The 21,101-nt window shown below is 55.8% G+C and overlaps 1 protein-coding gene across 3 annotated transcripts in view; it reads right to left on the bottom strand.

Annotated features, from left to right (window-relative positions):
- Nucleotides 1–21,101, bottom strand: part of TBCD (tubulin folding cofactor D) — a 155,097-nt gene that overhangs the window by 61,407 nt on the left and 72,589 nt on the right. For all 3 annotated transcript variants that reach the window (XM_032870309.1, XM_032870310.1, XM_032870308.1), the window contains exon 14: nt 4,497–4,653. In XM_032870309.1, the coding sequence (XP_032726200.1) occupies nt 4,497–4,653 (157 nt within the window). The remainder of the gene's footprint in view (nt 1–4,496; nt 4,654–21,101) is intronic.

The raw sequence follows: 21,101 nt of genomic DNA on the forward strand, positions 1-21,101 counted from the left end.
AGACGTAGCTTTGAGCAATGCTTGCCATTTCCTGATTTTTCAGGACAATCTTGCCCTGGAGGAAGAGATCTGGGACTCTCAATCCCCGGGCCCAGCCCACGCTGCAAGCTGCTGGCTGGGCCGGCTCCGCAGGCTGAGTGGGCGCTGCCGCTGGCGCTGATGTCAACAGGGGCTTGGCTTACAAAAGAGTTTCAGGTGAGGAAATCACTAGAAGTTGACAACCAACGCACATGCTGGCAACCGCTGCTCCTTTTTCTTTTCCTTCTTGCAAATTAGCTTTTGATGAGAAGCATTTTATGGATAACGCACCACCATTTGGGACCATTTTACTTTTGTGTTTCACTCTTCCTAAACAGCAAGTGGCTTTTCAGGGAGGCCTACTGACTTTTCCACAGTTTGGTCTCTTAACCTGTGTATAATGCTAAAGAAATACAGGTTTTTTAAAACTGACCATTTCAAAACATGATTGAATCAACCTAAAAACCGCCTTTCTGGTATTTGTAAGTCAGAGAGGGTCAGCACATATTCACCAGGAGGGAAAGAACGTCCATGTTCCTTCGGGAGGTGAGCCTGTCTCACGGCCGTCAGAGGAGGTGAGGGCCACAGACCGACCCTCTCCCTGGGCACCTGCCCCGAGCCCAGGCCCCTTTCCCACTGTGACTACCACCCTGGTTTCTTCCATTAGGCATTTCTACTTCATTTCCACAATTACATTCGGATCTCAGCAGGATCCACTGGAGAGTTTGTGAAAGTACAATTAAAGATATCATGGTTTTATCATGAGCCAGGATTAATGGGTTTAAAAGCTGACAATTAAAATGTGGTCACTTATTACAAACCAAGGGAGGCAGGTCTCGAAGGCCACACCCCAACCGATACTCCTAGGGCAGGGAGGCGCGCGCAGGCAGCGTCCGCCAGGCTCCCCAGCACCGTGACTCACCTCTGAGCCCGCCCTCCCGCCCCCAGATGCCCGCAGTCCAGATGGACGGGAAGAGCTGGAGCACAGGTTCCCTCAGAACCTGCCAAACTGGCCCGAAAGCCTGCTGGGCACAGCTCCAAAGGGCACTGGCTCATCCAATCCTGGGATGGGCGCGGGGAGAGGGGACAAGAGGGGCCTTTTTAACAGAAACTCCCAGGTAAATTGGAGAAATCAGGAAGCAATGAACCAGGAGTACCCAGTACCCCTGCTGGCTACTGTCTAGTCTAGCCAGCCTCCACAAGTGTGATCGAGCAATTACTTGGGCATGCCCGGGAGTGAGAGAACCCAACCTCCCTGAGACAGAAGGACGTGCTGGAACCCACGGAGTTTCCGAGGACAGACACTGGCCTCTGCCACAGTCCCTGCTCTCTGGTCCTTCATGCTCAGTGACTCGCTCAAAATGAGTCCCAGCTCAGAAAAGTCAGTGTTCTTAACACCCACCTTTACTTCCTCCCGACATGTCCCAGACAGAAGCCCTGCTTCCCAGACACACAGTGGGGCCCTACAAAACCCTTACCTACGACCGCCAAAGAAGGGGCTCAGCTCCACCCTCTCTGCAACCAGCAGTCCACAAAGGCACACTCGCTCCAACGCAGGCAGAATGACCGGTGCAGTCACTGGTCCCTTCAAAGCCCTCCCACCCAGTGTCACTTACCAGGAAGTGAGTGGAGAGACTAGGACCCTCTCATGCTGCAGAGCCAGCTCACTGAGCCCCACGCCTGTTTTTCCTTTTCTGAATAAGGGATCGTGACCCTGCAGTGAGCTGTGCTGGTGCCCCTCTACCCCTCAGCACCCAGAGGCTTTGTGGAGGAAGCACACTGTGGAGAAAGGAGCTCACTGGTGACTGCATAGGCCACCGGCTGGTCCACATGTCCTGGGACCTGTGACATGCCCATGCCTGGGACCCCCCAGAGTCAGGCTGACCCCCAACTTCTACACCCACACTAAGGCCAGGCTTAACATTTATCAACATCTTTCCATCCACCAACATTTTGCTTTATAACATCAGAGACCGGGAGCAACAGGGAGCTCTGATGTGGCAGAACACAGCTTTGCCTGTGGTGAGAAGAGCCTCGCTTCCAAAACCCGGAGCCCTGGCCAAGAACCCTGGGCCCACACATCACTGGGGACGTTAGAGTTGGGACCCTGTGGTGCCATAAGAAGCTTCCCCCCAAGTACAGGACAGCGTGTGTGATGGCCACTCGGCCTTCTGGACGTGCAGGGCTCCTCCCCAGGTGAGCGAAGCCTCACTCTGGTCCCATGGCCTTGGGTAACCATTTAGCCCTGGGCCCTGCTTCCTCCCATCAGGCTGGACTGAAGAGGGTCCCTGGAGAAAGCAGGGACACAGATTCCTATGAAGCTTACAGCTCTCAGGCAAATGTAAAACTCAAAAACAAGTGTGTTAGGGTTGTTTGCGCTCTGAAAGGGGAACGACCACGTCAGGAGCCAGGTCCCCCTGAAGCGACGTGTGTCTGCCGCAGAGCACCCCGTTGGGACCTCACAGCAGAGGCCGGCCGCGTGCTCACGCAGAGCTGGGCCCCGGTGTCTGCTTCCGGCACAGGCCCAACCTGGCACCTGCCTGCTGCGAGACTCTGGGCAACCGTCCGGAGCACCATCCCTTGCTCGTCCTCCATGGGATGAGAACCACAGCCCCTACCCACGCCTCACAGCACGACAGGACCAACCTCAACAAGTTTGACTGTTCTGTGACTGACGTCAAAAGTAAGTACATTTTTCGCTTTCACACTCTAGTTACAGAAGAACTTCCACAAAGTTGAGGGGCAGGACAAGCAAGCAGCGGGCAGTGCCTTCCCTCAAGCCAGTTCACGGTGCAGAGGAGAACAAGTGCAGCAGGTAGCCAGTGGGGGACATGGCGGAGGCAGGACCCAGGAGCCGGGAGAGTCTCTCCAGGCAGCCTGGCCCTCGCTGCTCCCTGAGAATCACCAGCAGCCGCGGCGATGGCCCGTGAGGGACGCAGGTGCACGCAGCCTCCCTCTACCACCCGGGGCCCCCTGGCCTCAGGTTCTGCAGGACAGCACCTGCGTAGACCAGCCCCCATGCCCCGCCCTGCACTTCCCCAGGTGGACCTGGCTGGGAGTCGCCAGGCCTCTTTATGACTTCCTAGGAAGCGCTTTATCTCCCTGACCCGGTCGGAATCCTCAGGCTCCTCTGGAGCCTTCGCTTCATTGTTGGGAGTCAAGACTGAGCACCAGAGGCCCCAGCTGCACAGCACAGGCAGCAAACAGGCCTGAGGCCCCACTCCCAGCCCTCAGATCCTGGGAGCACGGGACACCAGTGAGAACAGAGTGGTGCTCCAGGCCCCCGTCCCTCTGCACCCACAGGGAACAGCTGCAGGACCCGAGACGCTGGCGGTTCGCCGGGCAGGCCGGCCACTCCCGCAGGCGCCAGGGACACCGGAGCTAGAGGGCCGGACTCCCAGCTGTTAAGGCCTGCAGGGCCTCACGCACAAACCTCGGCCTCCTCAAGAGCTATGGGAGGGAGCGTCCACGGCCCGAGCACCATTTCGAACTCCGGTTCCCAGTAAAAGTGGCAGGTAAGCATTTCACCTGTGACTAACACGGAGGCTGCCACCTGGCTCAGTGCCCCACCCCCGGCTACTTAAACCACAAGAAGCGGAGACCTGTCATCCTTCTACTCAAAGAAACTTATTTCAGTCCAAAGACAGAGGAACAAATCAGAGTACAAACATTAACTTAAAAACCCACTCTACTGGGAACACATCCGTTTTGCACTTTCCAAGCAAAAAAGCATCAGATCCTAAAAGTGGAGCATGATGCCCCAGGAGCCCGCACAGCGGGAGGCCGAGTGCCGAGGAGCCCAGGCGTGCCGCGGTCCACACAGGGTTCTGGTGGGGTCACGCGTCTGCCGCTGTCACTTCTCTCCCCAGAAAGCCAGAGGAGATACATCGTCCCTACCTCACAAACCTGCTCTCTCGAGAGCTTTCATTTCAAAGGCACGGACAGTGAAGCTCCTCAGCACATGTTGCCTTAAGTGAATCTCAAGGGCAAGTCCATAAAAACTTGAAAGTGAAGTCTGGACAAAACGCGGCCCCCTCAACAGAAGCAGCTTCTTCCCGCACTCCCAAGCCTTCCCTAGGAACTCCATCTAAAGTTCCAGAACTTCTCCCAACAGAACACACACACTGAGCACAGCTCACCTGACGAGTCACGAGCCCCCAACCTGTGCTTCTTCCAAACCACCCCCACAACACGGACCCCCCTTCTCTAAGGACCTGCTAGCCACAGGCCAGCCAAAGCCTCCAGAACGTTCCTCCTCAGCACGTGTGGTTCGAATTGCTCACCTACAAGAAAGGAACTCCACTCTTGAGCTGCTTCTTTCCCACAGATCACCCTTAAAATTGTATCATTAGCTCATTAATACCTATTTCTTCTGGGAAAGGTACCACACTGGCTGCTTCCTGTGCTGTCAGGAGGCTACGATCCCAGGGACAACCCAGGGGCGCACCTGACCCCGCCACGACTCTGACGGACATTACCTGGAAATGGCAGCCACGAAGGGCTGCAGCTCCTGGGGCTCATAGGCACGTGCAAAGGCCCAGCACACATAGCAGGCGGCGTCTCTAACATTGGTGCCCACGCTGCAGGAACCCCGCTTCTCCTCATAGGTCAGCGCCTTCAGGATCACAGGGACAACTGCACAGGAGACAAAGACAGTGAGTACAGGCTAGCATCACATCTGCCGCCTCCCCAGCTCCAGGGGCAGCTACTGTCCACCCCAAAGCCAGCTGGTCAGAAAGCAAGCGTCTGGAAGGAAAAGAGAAGTCTGCCAGCTCTAATCAGGTGGGAACATCTTTTAAAAGCTGCCCACAAGGGCGCCTGCGTGGCTCAGTGGATTAAGCCCCCGCCTTGGGCTCAGGTCATGATCCCGGGGTCCTGGGATGGAGTCCCACATCGGGCTCTCTGCTCATCGGGGAGCCTGCTTCCTCCTCTCTCTCTCTGCCTGCCTCTCTGCCTGCTTGTGATCTCTGTCAAATAAACAAATAAAATCTTTCAAAAAAAAAAAAGTCTCTTAAAATGAGTATAATAGGAAAATGTGATAGAAAAAAGAAACCTAAGAAAAAATTTTAATTTGCAATTCAAAGAGAGAATATTAATTTTTTTTTTAGAAGTCACACTAAATGGGACTTTCTGAAAGCCCGTGCTCTAAGTCCCAATTTACTGATCCAAACCCAACAACAACGCTGCATAAAGCTCACGGACAGCTCACTCTGGCGTCTGGAGAGCTTTAGAAGTAGAAATCAGTGAGGACCTGTTCTTAGAGGAGACGCTCCCAGGCACTGGTGGCACATGGGCATGACCATCTCCAGTGAGCAACATGTGACCCATAACACCATGAGTCGGACAGGGGAAGGGCAGAGGACACGGCCACACCCCAAGGGGCTATCAGCTGCGTGAAGTGGGGGGAGCATGTCATTCTAGTAGCACACACGGCCACAGCCTCCTGTGCTCCAGCAGCCTCACACCCCAGGCCACACGTCGATGACCCAGTAGCTTCCCACCCCGGGCCGGGTCCTCACTGCAGATGAGCACCACACATCTGTCCCATCAATGAGGACAGGACGGCGACAGGGATCGACCACTGACAGGAGAAAGAACGAAGCTAAACACCGGCACACCGTGTGAGCAGAGGCAGCACAAGAGGGGACCAGCCTCAGCCCCTTGTGCTTGTGTGTGCCAGGCCTGCCCAGGAGTCCGGCGCCGCCACAAGCCCCTCACAGTACACCTCACGCTGTCCTGCCTGTTTAACGAGACCAGCAAGGTTACACGCACAGTCTGAGAAGACACTCCAGGTAGGGGTTTAAGCAAAACGAAGCAGCAATTTCCTGAGCATGCCCCTATTCTCCCAGAAATGATCTTCCATGAAAAGGAACCTAGAAATAGCCTTGGGCAAAAAAACCAAAAGAAACAACAGTAAGACGATGAATATCAAACACAAATTTCCCCTCTGCCTTTCTGCATCTAAGGGTGTTCGATTCTATATAAATAACAACAAAAAGTTGATTTGATTCTTATACTTTTTATATACATATGGTGATCCCTTTTACTTTATTGTAAATAATTAACATAAATTTACTTACCATCACATAAGCATACTCCAAAATAAGTTATTAACAAACAAACAGCTCAAAAACACAGCATTAGCAACACTGTGTAAACTGTAAAGTGACGGCGTAAACCCCTCTCAGCCACAGTCGACAGAGGGACCAACCAAGGGCACCGGTACTAGCTGTCCCGGGGAGCACGGGGCACCCGGGCACCACATCGAGCACGCCAAGAACCCCAAACCTGGAGCCCACTCCCTTGCTGAGTTCTCGTTTCCTCAACAGAGAGGCAGCAGGGCAGCCCCGGTGGGACGTGCCCCTCCAATGCCACAAGGGCTAAAACTGGGCCTGTCTCCCCCACGTGTCCCACCTCAGCCAGAGGCCACACACACCATCTTCTGGGGCACAGGTCAGGGCGTGGTAGTCCTCCCAGAGCCGCCCCTCCTCACTTCCCCATGGCGCCGAGGCCCACCCTACCCATAGCAGCCGCGCCTCTGGCGGGGACCTCCCCAACTCCTCTCCTCATTCTTGGCCAGACCCTCTGTCACTGCCGTACCCCTACCCGCTCTCGGCGCCGGTCTAACGACTCCCTTCAGAGGAGAGCCTGCCCAAGCGGCTCCCAGGGCTCCCTCTCGAGATGTCCCAGAGCCCCCACGCCTTGCATCTCGCTAGGCCACACCGGAGTACAGCTTCTCCCCGCTGCAAGGCCCTGGAGCCTTCTCCAAGCCAGGCGAACTTTGCTAAGCAGGCTCTGCCCCCATTAGTCAGCACACCAGAAACTGAGCTCAATTTTCTGAAAGAACACCTATCAGTCTTCGTGAATGTCTAACGAACATTATAATCAAGACTCCTGGAGCGTGTACAAATACCAAAGCAAACGAGAGGGCACCATCACAGCTGCTGTAGTTAAACCGAATCAGTGATTTTTAAACTATTCTATTAACTTGAACTAAACCAGCTCTACAATGCTTCCAATGGGTGTTCAGTGGTTCTACCCGGGAAAATTCCAGGTCACCTGGAACTACTCCTAGTTTTCTAGTGTTGTTCACATCCACTTTCCTCGCTAATAGGACAGCACATCCGCGGTCCAACGGCTGTGAAAACTCATAGGCTGTGGCACCTTCCGGAGGAAAGCGCTATCACTGCCATGCCAGGGCCCCTAAGACCGTCACCGCGGCTTGGCCACCCAGACAGCTCTGGGGAAGACTGTCCAGCAATTCTATAGCCCGAGGGGAACCTGGATGCTAACTGCTGAGTCCCAATTTACTGGTCCACTAAACAAAATCAATTTCAAGACAGACAACTAGGAGTGACAGTGGCCAGTGCCACGGATGTTGACTTCAGGCAGGCGTCACACCCACTATCACATCAGGATTGCTCGGTGCCCCCTGCAAGAAGCCCACCTCCACATGGACACAGCCCCCAGCTCAGGTCGGCTCGACCTTGAGGTCACTCCCATCGCACCCCCCGAGCCTGACCCCGGGTCAGGGAGCCCAGTGGCGTGTTCCCAAGTGAGAGTGGAATGGCTTTCCAAAGCGTCACGTTATTGGCCAATGAGGTCTGTCAGTCATGGCGAAAAGGACCCAAATGGCCGGACTGTATTCCACTAATGGACCTCCACCACAACTCGCACACAGACCATGTCACGGTCTGACCAACACTGCTGGGCAAATCGCCAGCCTAGTTAGTGGGTCCAACTTTGGTCCATCTGGCCCACTCTGTCCCCAGGAGCGAGAAAAGGTCAGCCCCTGAGCACTGGTACTCAGACTCAGCTCTCCAGGACAGGGACAGCAGACCAGTGGGGAACGCAGGCCACAGTGACGCCCCCCACCACCACCGACACACCCTGACTTTGTCTCCAGAACCCACACGTGCCCATGTGCTGCAGGTAACTGGACTCCTCTGTCCTCCTGCAGAAACTGGTCAGAGACACAGAGGCCCACAGTGCGGGGCCTTGAGGGGCCGCCCACCAGCAGCACCCATCCGCGTGGACGCCTAGCCAAGCTCCACCCAAGCGCTGGATGCAGAGCTCTTCAAAGTCATGAATCTGTCGCTCTGCTCAGAAGCCTCCGATGACCCCTCCCTGACACCAGCGACAGACATCAGCCGCTGACCCTCCAGGGCAGGGGAAGACGTGGCCGCCAGCAAGCGACAGGGGTCTCGCGACGGGACAGGGTCCCACAGAGAAGACAGCGGGGACGCTCCCCTCCCGGTCTGGAAGGGGACTCTGACGTGAAAAACTGAAAGAGCCAGCTCAGAGGAGCAAACGGGAGACGGTGGATTTCCTCAACAAGCAAACTGGAAACTTGGGCCTGTCAGGTCCGATTCATCCCACGGTGGCCCCAAGAGCAGCGACCTCAGGGAGGAGGGGCTGGCGGGGCCGTTTGCGGCCACCAGACTCTGAGCACCCTCTAGCCTCCTCTGTGTAAGGAGACAGACCAGCCTCAGCGGCCACGCAGGGCACCCAGAGAAGCTCCCACAGACTCTTGGGGGGGGGGGGCGGTGAGGTCGTCCATGGAGCAGAAACAGTCACTGCTCCAAAGTTTTAGGAGAAGTCATTATCAGAAAAAGTTTAAAATCTAACCACTCTTTCCAGATTGAACAGGTTTAAAATGAGGAAACTCTTCAATAGCTTTGAACAAAAACCCTTCTCATGGTTCCAGTTACACACTGCAAATGCATGTCAAGTATATAAGATTCCCCAGAGGGCTTCCTTTTGGCAACCCGAGACTGCAATGTCATTTAAATACCCTCTCGGACAGCATGTCATTTGTCTAACGCCAACCGCCTAAGGACAAAGCAGCCTCCAGGTGAGAGAAATGACTTAACCCCGAGAGTGCCACAGCCCGCTGCAGGGCCGGCACACGGTGCACTCAGGGGGCACGAGGGGCCTTCCTCGCAGAGGCAGAAAGCAATCATCCATAAAAGAAATCGTCACGGCCTGCACAGACGTTGCGTCTTCTGGTAATCGCACCGACTGAGGAAGCAAACCCCTCACCGGAGGGCTCGCTGCATGGAGCCGTGTCTCCGGGAGGCACAGGCCGCACCGCCCCGTCGCCCGCGGGGGCTGCACGTGGAGCCTCCCACAGACCCAGGAGAGCAGGGCCCTCCCGGGCGCAGGCGTGCACGACACCACAGACTTCCACCTCAGCCACCGGGACAAACAGCCATCGTACCTCCCTCAAAAATGCAGTCTAACTTGCTCAGAAGAAAAGCCAGTGTTGAAGGTGCTGGGGGGCAAGAGGACACGATGGACAGAATATCTAGTTCCCCAGACATGTCGGTTCTCAGTTTCCACAGGACATTTCTGGAAAACTGCTGCAAAGGCCCCTAGCTGGGCTGCAGGCGGCAGCGGCCACTCCACACAGAGGGGACGTGCAGGCTTGTGTGCCGGCCTCGCCTTGGCTGGGGAGGGACCCCAGCCCACCAACACTGGGAGAGCAGCTGGGGGTCGGCGCCCAGCCCATGCGCCAGCCGGCTCCCCGCTCCCCTGCCCCAGGGGGAGCACCCACGGAGCCAGCTCCCCTGCCACAGGCAAGTCCCAGGGCCGTGTGGGCCCGGAACCTTCCCACAGCTTCCCTGTGGACAACCCCCGTCCACCGTCGCCCCCGGTGCGCGCTGACCGCCGAGGTGCGTCTGTCGTGAGGCCGCAAACAGAGTGTCCCGCAGCGGTCACCATGGGAAGCACGATCCAGGCTGGACGGACGCCACCACCCTCACGATGCACGCGGGCCACGCGCCGCAGGACGGAAGGAACGCGCCATTTCAGGACGGGAGCCGCAGTCTTGCCTGGGCCAGAACTCCTCAAACAAAAGCATCATGAAGCAAGACTGTGGCGAGGCCCAGCAGCATCTACTCCTCCACCGGGCGCGTCCTCTCCCCGGGCCGCGGACGGCAGCTCCACAGAGCCTGAGCACACCTGAGCCCAGGGTCGAACCGGGCTTCCCCTGAGGACAATGGGGCAGGTCCGGGAAAACCACTCCCTACATCAGACAGCTGGAGACGCCGATTAAGTCCAGGTCACAGGTCATAAGGAATGTGGGGACACCGGGGCTGCCCCCAAGCTCTCCAGGACATGGCCAGCCCCAGTCCCCAAACCATCCAAACTGTCCACAGAATTGCTCCTCAGGAAGTGGGGACTAAGTTTTCCGACTGAGTCTTTCAAAATGACTTGTCTAAAAACATTAAAACAAAATACTTTCTCAACTCCCATCGCCTCTTCATCTGCTCCATTAGCAGTAACCTGCGTAACGCGACCTCGCGTGTCAGCCGAGTTTCCACCGACATGAGAGTAGACACACGGCCACGAGTGGACCCACCGCACGGCCCAGCGAGTCGAGTCTTCTCACCCCCGAGGGACGAAGACCCCCCCTGCACCAGCAGCCGCACACAAACACTGACGGCAACCTCATTTGTCACCCCCTACCCCACAGAAGCCACACATGCGCCCTTCCGGGGGGAGTTTAAATGCACAGCCTGGCACGGAGTACTACCCCCCAGTGGAAAAGGAGCTGTCAGGAGACACACAGGCCAGCGATGAGCTTCCAGAAACCAGGCTGAGAAAGCCCAGGAGGCAGAGAGTGAGCCCTGGAGGGGACCCTGCTGAACCCATGCGGCTGCAGACGTGGGGGCCACTCAGCCTTACCGGTGCTGGCAGCAGGCAGGCGGGCTCAAGAAGGCGCCAGGACTGCAAGCAAGCTCGGCCAGCAGGGCCTCCGCTGCTCGTCCCAGGCGGCCAGGCGTAGGGATGCAAGGAAAGGCCCAACTCCCAGCACCACCGCGACCTGTTGGGCAGCATGGAAGTAGGGGCTGCACGGGGGGTGCCCTGCTGGCGGGCAACATGGCACCTCCTCCCGATAAGGGTGTGAGGCAGAGCAGGGACGCTGACAAAGCAGGAGGAAAACCCGTGAGGTCAGAGGACGCAAGCTCTGATGAGGGCAGCAAGGGGGCTCGGCTGGGCACGTATTCCAACCTAAGGTCAAGCTGTAACGCGAAGCCCGTGGTGCTGGGGATGAGAACGGGAGTGAGAACGGGGAGCCACAAGCCCCCATCGGCCTGGAGTCAGGCTGGTCCCTCTGGCTCCACACACCCTGCAGGCCGACGTCACAATGAACACGGGTCACCCGGCATTTCCTAGATGCCTGTGACATGCAGAACTCGCTAATGAAAACAAGTCACCAGAGACACCCAAGTGGTGACAGATCTCAAAATGGCACTAGAATGAAACCCTAACATGACTCGAAGAAAGAGGCAGGCAAATGCTGTCTGCTATCAGGACAGGGAGCACATTTCTAACGATGGGGCACATGCTACTGTGTGCAGTGTTGGAGTCTCAACAGGTCAACACACCAAAGCAAGGAACCAACATGCGCAAGTGGGCCACAGTGGGGATTCCACATGAAGAGCTCACACACACCCTCAATTACGAACGCCCCAACCAAGAGGAGATGGAGCTGAACACAAGGGTGAGCACACCTGATGGCCAACAGCAATCCCCAGACACACCAGTGATGTACCAGGTGAGAAGCCATGGTGGAGGGCTGACAGGCTGACCCTGAACCAGCTGCACCCTTGACCCCAAGGACAGGGTGCAGGGTACCACTCTGTGCACAAAGCCCCTCCCACGGAGTCAGAAACGTGACCCAGAGGTGGGGGGCAGCCCCATAGTCCCACAGCCTCAGTGTGCCCTCAGATCTCTACCCAGAGCCACAGGCTACCAGGAGGCGTCTGCCCTGGTGCAGCCATGGTTGGGAAGAGCAGGAAGAGACCGTTGGCGCTGAGAATGGGGAACGAGCCCCACCAGAGCACGCGACAGCGTTCACACTGCCATCCCAGACAGCATCGCACGACAGGGGAACGCTCATGACCTCGATGACACAGGGTGCTGGGACTCGCGCAGAGTCCTGACGATGACCAGCACTCCCAGCACCAGGCCCTTCTCTAGCCAACGGGAGAAAGGGGCACTTTATCCACCGCAAGACATAAGACGGCAGCCCTAGTGAGCCCAGGACCGCACTGCGAGCATCACACAGAGGGGCGGCTACTCACTCGGGGCCCCCATCAGCCAAAACAGCAAGAGCGGTGACTTCCAGGCAGTGAGACTTCTGGCTCCTCATCGCACCTCCCCCCAGTGATACCCCTCCAGACCCCCTACACCCTCAGCAGAATTCCCCAGCCCACCCCTGGGACAGAGGCAGGCACTAGGAGGTGCGGCCATGACAGACTATGTCACGAAGCCTGGATCGCTGACCTTCAAGGCCATGGGCTCCACATCACCTACGCCACACGGCATCCTCTGGGATAGATCTGGCACCTCTTCCCCCACCCCCATCTCCTGGTGGCCAGGAGGTTTAAGGAAGGGGCCAGATGTCCAAGCAAGTGCCACCCTGACCACTGTGGTGATTTCCACAAGGCGGGACAAGCAGGTGCACCTTCCCCAGGAACAGCTGCCTGGACTGTGAAGACTGCCTGCGGCCTCTCTGGCCCCAAGTGACCCCTCAAGGAACCTCGGGCTCAACACAGTCTACCATTTTACCACCGCAAAGCTAAAAACACAAACTCCAGACACAAACTCCGGATATGAGAAGAGTGTTTTTTGGTTTTTTTGGGGTTTTTTTTAAGAATTTTTAGGGGCGCCTGGGTGGCTCAGCGGGTTAAGCTGCTGCCTTCAGCTCCGGTCATGGTCTCAGGGTCCTGGGATCAAGCCCTGCATCGGGCTCTCTGCTCAGAGGGGAGCCTGCTTCCCCCTCTCTCTCTGCCTGCCTCTCTGCCTACTTGTGATCTCTGTCAAGTAAATAAATAAAATCTTTAAAAATAATAATAATAATAATAAAATTAAAAAAGGATTTTTAAATGTCACTTTTTTGTGGACTGTACTACAAAATAACCTGAGGACCGTTTTCCTATTTTAAGGGCTAATCCCACATTTTTCTTTTTAAAAAAAGTCAACGGTGGGCCCCTGGGTAGTTCAGTCAGTTAGCTGTCTGCCTTCAGTTCAGGTCCTGATCCCAGGATCCAGGGACCGGGCCCCATGTCGGGCTCGCGGCGAAGCGAGGAGCGTCTGCTTCTCCCTCGGCCACTCCCGCTCCCCCAGCCCTTGCTCACGCTCTCACTCTCCCTGAAACAAAACAAAATCCCAACACAGTCAGACAAAACAGAAGCAAAAGCCCCTCCCTGCTTCTGCACACTAACCCTTCAGGGCATACGAATGCCGCTTCCGGCCAATGTGGCTCTGCCGGCAACACTGTCCGGCCACTCCACCCGGCAGTGAGCTGCTCAGAGGGGACCAGGGCGCCCACGGACACACGCGAAGGCTTCACTGCCCGGGGCTCAGAACACGCAGACTCGTTCCTGGCGCCCTTCTGTGCCAGGCCGTGCCCCTCTGCATGTCCTCCCCATCCTCCTCCATGGCCACCTCCCACCGGCCCTCTGAGGGTCACACTGGAAGGACGTGCCACCACAGAGGGGCTCCCTGGATGCTGGCTGGGTACGTCCGTGCCATCCAAGCCCCACAGGGTCCAGAGGTCCCGAGTGGGCCAAGCCTTCTCTCCAGACTGCGCACAAGTTCAGAGCAGGACACTGCTCAGTCCATAACCTCGGGGTGGAAAAACACCATCTTTAGGAGCACAACTTTTTTTTTTTTTTTAAAGGTTTTATTTATCTGACAGAAAGCAAAAGCAAGAGAGATCACAGAGGGAGGGGAGAGGGAGAAGCAGACTCACTGCTAAGCAGGGAGCCCGATGTGGGGCTCGATCCCAGGATCCTGAGATCAGGACCTGAGTGGAAGATAGACGCTTCTCCAAACGAGCCACCCAGGCGCCCCGCAACTTTGTTTTTAACATTTATTTGAGAGAAAGACCACAGGCGAGAAGGGCAGAGGGAGTGGGAGACAGAATCTCAAGCAGACCCCACTCTGAGCACAGGGCCTGACACGGAGCTCGAGCTCACCATCCCAAGATCACAACCTGAGCAGAAACCAAGAGTCAGATGCCACTGCGCCACCCAGGAGCCCCTAGCAGCACAGCCTTTTATGGTAAGACCCGGTGTCTGCGCTCCTCTCCCCCTGCAAATACCTCCTATCTCTCTTTCAATTCAACACTGCCAGTAGGTTCGCAGGTGGTAGTTCTAGCCCAGGCTACCATCGGAACGACCGCTGGTGCTCCACAGTGTGAAACCTGGCTGCTCCGGCACCTCCCGAGAGACACCTGTCCAGGAGGACAAGCGCCAGCTACGGTGAGAAGTCTGGGTCCCAGGCAACTCCCCACCTTCTGGCATTAGCCAGGATCCTCCACTGGCAGAACCTTCCACAGAAGCTTGAGACGCTAAACCACACAAAGTAAAAATCCATGTATATGAAATCTGCACCAGATTACTAATAATAAAATAAATAAAAACCCAGAATAAGCCTAACTCGTTATAATGAAAAGACCCTTTCCAAATATGTGAAAAGTGGAACGTCAGTTAAAGCGTACAACCCTTGATCTCAGCTCAGGTCTTGATCTCACGCTGGGCATGAAGCTATATTAAATTAATTAATTAATTGAATGAATAAATTAAATAAAACATGTGAAAGGCCACCTGACAGCTGAGAAGGCGTCACGGCCGATCGCTGCTGTACAGGCATCCGCACGCAAACGTGAACACAGGTAACACCATGTGGGGGTCGCAATGTCACTCTGGACCTAGCAGGTACAGGACCAACAAGCACAGTCCAATCTGACGGGACCATGGCCGGGACCCCTGCCCTGGTGACCGAGCCCCTAGCCTGCAGGCACCCTGGGTTTCCCAGCTCCCCATCAAGGGGCTCTCCCCACCTCTTTACTCAAGGCCCATCCGGATCCGCCCTTTTCCCGGCTTCACACCTCTGCTTAGCTCTTGGATACCCGCACCTGCCCACAAGCCCAATTCTCAAGTGTCTCAAGAATGACAGGGGACCGTCCCATACCTGTCTGCAGACCCGGGGCCTCATTCTCTGAGTCCAGGCCCCAGCATGCTCACATGCCCAGCCCGTCCCCACACACTCCACAGTCAACGCCCTGTCGTGTCCCTCCTGGAGGGATCACATCGAGCTCCACAAAGGTCTGGTGAGGGGCTGGGCTCTACCAGGAAGTGTTTCTCACAAAGCAACTGGACGATCTGAGGACTTTCATTTCTAAATGCCCAGAACACACAAAACAGCATGACCCCCATGCAGAAAAGCGTGCGTGACCCCCACACCCACAAGCAAAGAAGAGCTCTCACGGCTGCTCTACTGTCTTCCACGACCTGCAGATGGGGCTACAGGGGTCACGAGGTAGAAATGTCCATGTACTACTTAGAGCTTAGAGTGTAAACATTCACGGCCCATGTGTTCAAAAGCCCACAGACAGAAAAGCAGCGGAGTGAAAGGCTGAAGACATGAAAGTGGACGCCATATCCTGCTGGCCCATGACACCCGCAAACTGCTTCACAGAGGAGTTAACATCTGTCATTCGCCACCGCTGGGGCCACTGACTCACATTCTGGCCAACGTCAGTGGCCTGGCAACTGCCTCCCTCCCGGTTCAGGGTCTGGGCCACCTTTCAGGGCTCTGCAAGCACGCCCACCTCCCCCATCGGGCCTCACCCCCGGAAAGTTGACTATGGTCATTACCGAGGGGACAGCACAACAGACTTGCACGCTGTGAAGACCAGGGTTACATACTGGGTGGCCTCTTGGAGAAGTGGTGAGTCTGGCTCAGATTAAATGAATTAATTCCCGAGTCCTGCGGACCTGGCGGCAGGAGCATGAAGTGAGTCACAGAGTCAGAGCACCAGGAGGCACCGAACACAAGGCCAGTGCAAGATGCGCCACTGCGCCCTGGGGGGCTGACAGAGGGCCTCCAGAGGAACAGGGAAACGCTCTCCCAGCAGAGCCCACTCCACCTGCACTGGCCCCTGATCATCCCAGAAACGGGATGCGCCTGCGTGAGCATTAAGTGGGAACAAGCAAGTACGTAGCCAAAGCATCCACAGCAACCTGCTGGGACCAGGGGGCTCTGGAACGGGAAGACCCACCATGTGGTCTGCAGTCCTGCTAAAGGTGACTTCAGTCAAGCCAGCTCAGGAACCCGTAACTGGACCCCCACGGGAAGAGTCAACAGGGCCACTGGCCACATCACATCACGCACACAGCGGGGAGGCCAGCACAGAACCAGGCAGCCCCACTCACCACACTCAGGTATTTGCAGAATTCCTAAAAAAGTGTGGACAGGGCACCTGGGTGGCTCAGTCGGTCCTAGGATCTCAGGGTCCTGGGATCGAGCCCCACATCAGGCTCCCTGCTCAGCGGGGGAGTCTGCTTCTCCCTTTGACCCTCCCCCTGCTTGTGTTCCCTCTCTCGCTGTCAAATAAATAAATAAAATCCTCAAAAAAAATTTTTTTTCATTATAAAGAATTGTGAAAACTAAATGACGCACATGTTTCTAGGTTTAATCCTACCAGTGTTACGATTAAGTCACTTACGAGCTGTTCCTGAACACACAGCAGACGGTGCACTTTGTCAGGCATTTGAAAGGCTTGAGAACCTCACCTCCGTAAGTGCCGCGGCATGAAAAGTAGATGGGGTGAGTCCAGGGACCTGCTGTCCCTCTCCTCCCTCCAGCACCCACCTCAGGCACCAGGAAGCACCTCTTCCTCAGGTCCTCATCAACCCTGCTCTGGAGACAGGACCTGACGTCGGTGGGGTTCACCTGGCCCTGAGTTGCTTCTCAGAGGGTGAGCAGAGTGTGAGCCACGGGGCAGCGTCCTGACCACATGACACGGGAGTGACAGGTCGGGGCCCCTTCCCTCCAGCTCACAGCTGCACCCCAGCATCCAGCACACTGCTTTGCACACTGTAGGTAACAAAATTGTTTTGAGTGTTTCTCTCTCCTTCTTTCTCCAAAAATGCACATCCTTTGCAATTTTCTAACACTGCTTAAGCCATTCCTCTTAGAAATCTTTCCCTAATGTTTCAATCAAGTATAACCTCTGGCACATTTCTGCGTAACTGAGGATAACAGAGACACACCTCTCTACCCCCGCTTTAAAATATACTTAGCATCTGCAGTGCTTCTCCGTAAGTGCCAAACTTATGTACACAGACAACGGAGAGTTTAAAGCTTTGGAGGAGAAAAACCTCCCTCCCTTGCCTACCCATCATTCAGCCTAAGGTAAAAGTGACCAAGTGTGTGGTCTGGACCAAAGCCAGTGCCCTGAAAACTTGGGGGATGCCACAAGAAGGAAAGGGACAGACGTGACCCCAGTCTGGTTCTCTCACCAGTAGGTCCTGGGCTATTGAAAATTCATACAAAGAAATTACAATCGAACCCTGAAGTCTCCAAGGTACCACACTGTTGACGCTTCCCAAGAGGGATCCACACAGAGGGAGGGACTGTTTTCCACCCAGGGGACCCTGCCCGAGGAGCAGAAAGAACCCTCTGGACACTCCCGGCTGCCTTCGCCCGGACCAGCGGCTGCACCATCCCAGCCCTCCCACCAAATAAAGGTCCCGGGTCTGGAGCAGCCTCTGCACGTCCAGTCAGCGCCACAGGGGGACCGATCCTTCTGCCTCCATGTGAAGGAAACGCTTGTTAATGCCACACACGCGAAGTTAATCTAACCCTCGGCTCACTCTACTGTGATAAAAGTAAAAGTGAATCGATGTCTTAGAAATAACCCTCACACAGAAAACACAATCTTCTCGCCATACACTTCTTTTAATTTTCCAGCACTGAACACCTACACTTCCAGACATTTCCTGTAAGATCCAACACCCCACTCTGGCAGTGTCCTCACAGGCCTCATGCACACTGCAAGGCGGAGTGACACCTGCACCCGCGGCCAGCCTTCCAGAAGGACCGAGCAGGAGCCCTGATGGACCGGGGCCAGCCCCGCTCCCCAGAGCGCCCAGGGGGCCTGTGGCACACATTCCTGCTGAGTCAGGGCTGTGCGTGAGCAGCTGTCACCTCGTCAGCAACGGGTGACAGCAGCGCCACAGTGCCTGGAGCGACACCACCAAACAGCCCAGCTCCCCCCACACAGGCTGGTTTATTAAAGTCAAACACAAGAACACCAACGGGACCCAGGGGAGCTGTCACCTATGAAAAGTCGCGAGCTTGGAGCCCCTGCATGGGAGCTGCCCTCCCCCCACCCGTGTCCCTGACACCACACGCTGGTGCTCAGGTTGAGAAGCGCACCCACGTACAGGTCAGAGCCCGGGACTCAGGGACCTCCACGGACTGCAACAAGAGACCCCCAGAGCCGTGAACATCGCAACAAACAAGGTTCCTGAGGTGGAAATGGGAACTCCCAGCGGAGGCCAGCTGAACCCTCAGGAAGGAGCCCGCCCCCAGAGGCCTGGCCCACAGCATTCCTCCGCGCCCTTGAAGCCAGTGCCATCTCCTGCTGTCAGATGCCACACTAGGGTGCTGGCTTCCAGTGAGACTGGCCCAGCCTGAATCCAGACTCTGTTAAAACCAGTTCTTTTCAGGACACCTAGGGGGCTCAGCTAATTAGCCACCTGCCTTCGGCTCAGGTCATGATCCCAGGGTACTGGGATGGAACCCCGCATCGAGCTCCTTGCTCGGCAAGGAGCCTGCCTCTCCCCCTGCTTGTGCTCTCTGTTTCTCTCTCTGTCTGACAAATAAATAAATCTTAAAAAAAAAAAAAAAAGAAAAAAACCATTTCTTTTCAAGCAATCTAAGTAATTGTTCTTTGCAAATCAAACACTGCCGTGACCTACGAATGATCCTCCTTCTCAGTGAGAGACAACAAAGCCTCTTCCTCTCTGCTGCCTGGTGATCAGCAGAAGGCCAACCGCCTGTCCATCCTGTCTCTTTGCCAAAGGCCCCAGAGGGCACGTGGGAGGGGAGGGGAGCACCACACCGGGGGATGAAACGCCCACAGCTGATGACAGACTGGCCCAAGTACATCAACTTGAAAGAAGCAAAAACAAGCGTTCAGGAGAATTAAAGGCTTAACCCGGAAGTCAGAGACCAGTTCTGCCGCTGAGTCACAGATTTACATTCCCAGCCCCAGAGCCCAGACCTCCACGGGCCCCACGATGTCTATGTCTACCGCCTAGAGAAGCGACCTGCTCGAGACCCCGCCCCATCAGGCTGAGGGGCAACGGCCCTGACATACAGGATGCACGAAGCCCAGGAGGGGACACACGGCTCAGGGTCAGAAGCCCAGCAGGAGAGAGAAGAATCAGTGTAAAGGCCATCAGAGCTCTGGGTGACGACAAGCCTGCCGCTGTCCTGAACCAAGTTACCAGAAGAGTTCTCTTTTCTGGTCTCACCACCCGCCACAGGCAGCCAGGCCAGCTGAGTGTGGACAGCACTCTTCCAGTCACACTGCCTGGAGGTCAAGCCTCAGCTACTGTCCCACCTCCACCATGACCTCCCCCGACTGACCTCCCTTCCCTGTCAATCTCCAGCCCCTATGACTCCCCTCCCCACGGCGACACAGAGACAGCAAGTGCGGTGAGGAAGGCTGCAGACTGACTTCACCTCCACGAGTCCAGTCACAAGATCAGCCCCAAACCACTTCCCCGCTGCCACCACATCCCTGCAAGACGCAAGTTTCCACCAGCTCTCATCTGCCTTCTGCCACACACACCATGGCAGGGCTGACCCTAACCCATACCCAGACCACAAGGCAGCCCTGAGAACTCAGACACCGCAGCCTTGCCTGAAGGAGAAACACTAAAGCCTTTGCAAGCTCTTCCACTGCAGACCACTGGGGCCGCTCCTCAGGGCACTGCCTCAGGATGCACTTCCGTGGACAGACAGCCAGCCAGCGCCAGGGGCCTGCGGGGAAAACACCCTCCACAGCCTTTGGCATCTGCAGGCCATCCACCTGCCACAAGCGAAAGGCAGCATGGCCACCACCAACCTCAAGGCCCCAAGTGACCCCGGGCCACCCACAGCTTCCACAGGATGCAAGCAGGGATTCCTGCAGGAGCACTGGGAGGCCAAGGTAGGGAAGCACCAGCAACACGGGGTGGCCACAGGGCAGCCATGCTCCGAGCTGCCCACCCGGCCCCAGAGAGGCTCCCAGCAGAGCAAGGGCCTTGTACGGGCATCGCATGCCAGACAGTCTTCATCCACAGAGCGGTCAGGAAGTGTGAAAGCAGGTACAAAGGAAGCATAGTGCTCTCAGCCTAGGCACATTAAAAACCAGCCCAGATCATGTCCTGCATCCACACAGGCCTTCGGGCAGCGTAGCAGGCAATGCTAATGGTGCACTGCTGAAATTCAAGTAAACGGGGACCGTCCAGACACCCTTCCTGTGCAACCCCCAACCAAATCAGCCTACGCTGGGTTTGAAACATCGATGGGCCACAGCCAGCACAGCAGAAACAGACAACAAAGTCTGGAAAATGTGGACACCGATTTAGTAGGTGAAGCATTCTTTCCCAGGTAACAAAACTTCTAGTTAGAAGATTCATAAAAATATTTGCCATTAAAATAGCAAACACCATCGAAGTGTCTAAAATAAACCACGCAGACAGACATCACTTTCTGAGTATACTGTGTGTAGCAACACACACGACCACACCACTCCAGGTTCATAAACGCCACAACCTCAGTCTTGACCCAAACTACAAATTTCAATTCTTAAAAGCAACGGTACAACTGTAGGACGCAGAGACCATAATTTACGTGGCTCTAGCACACATGTCCAGTGCAAATTCTCACACACACACACTACTCCGACGCGCTCGTGGCCTCCCTGCACTCAGCTCTAAGTCCTCTCCTGAAGAATCACGTTGTAATTAAAGAAATAGCAGATATTGAAAAAAAAAAAACACATTAAAGATACCCTTTATTTTTCATTTATTTGGGGGGGGCAATTCCACTCCAAGATACATACTCAAGACACATGAAAACACTTACCCATGGCTGTTCACAGCGCCTCTGCTCCTGGTGGCCAGGAGATGGAAAAGCCCATCACCTTGGGAATGGAAAGCAAAACGGCCCATCCCCACAATGGAGTATTATTCAGTCATAAAAAGGAACAAGGCTGACACATGCTC

This window comes from Lontra canadensis, unplaced genomic scaffold (assembly GCF_010015895.1).
Source record: "Lontra canadensis isolate GAN:19392208 unplaced genomic scaffold, GSC_riverotter_1.0 scaffold41, whole genome shotgun sequence".
NCBI classification, from domain to species: domain Eukaryota; kingdom Metazoa; phylum Chordata; class Mammalia; order Carnivora; family Mustelidae; genus Lontra; species Lontra canadensis.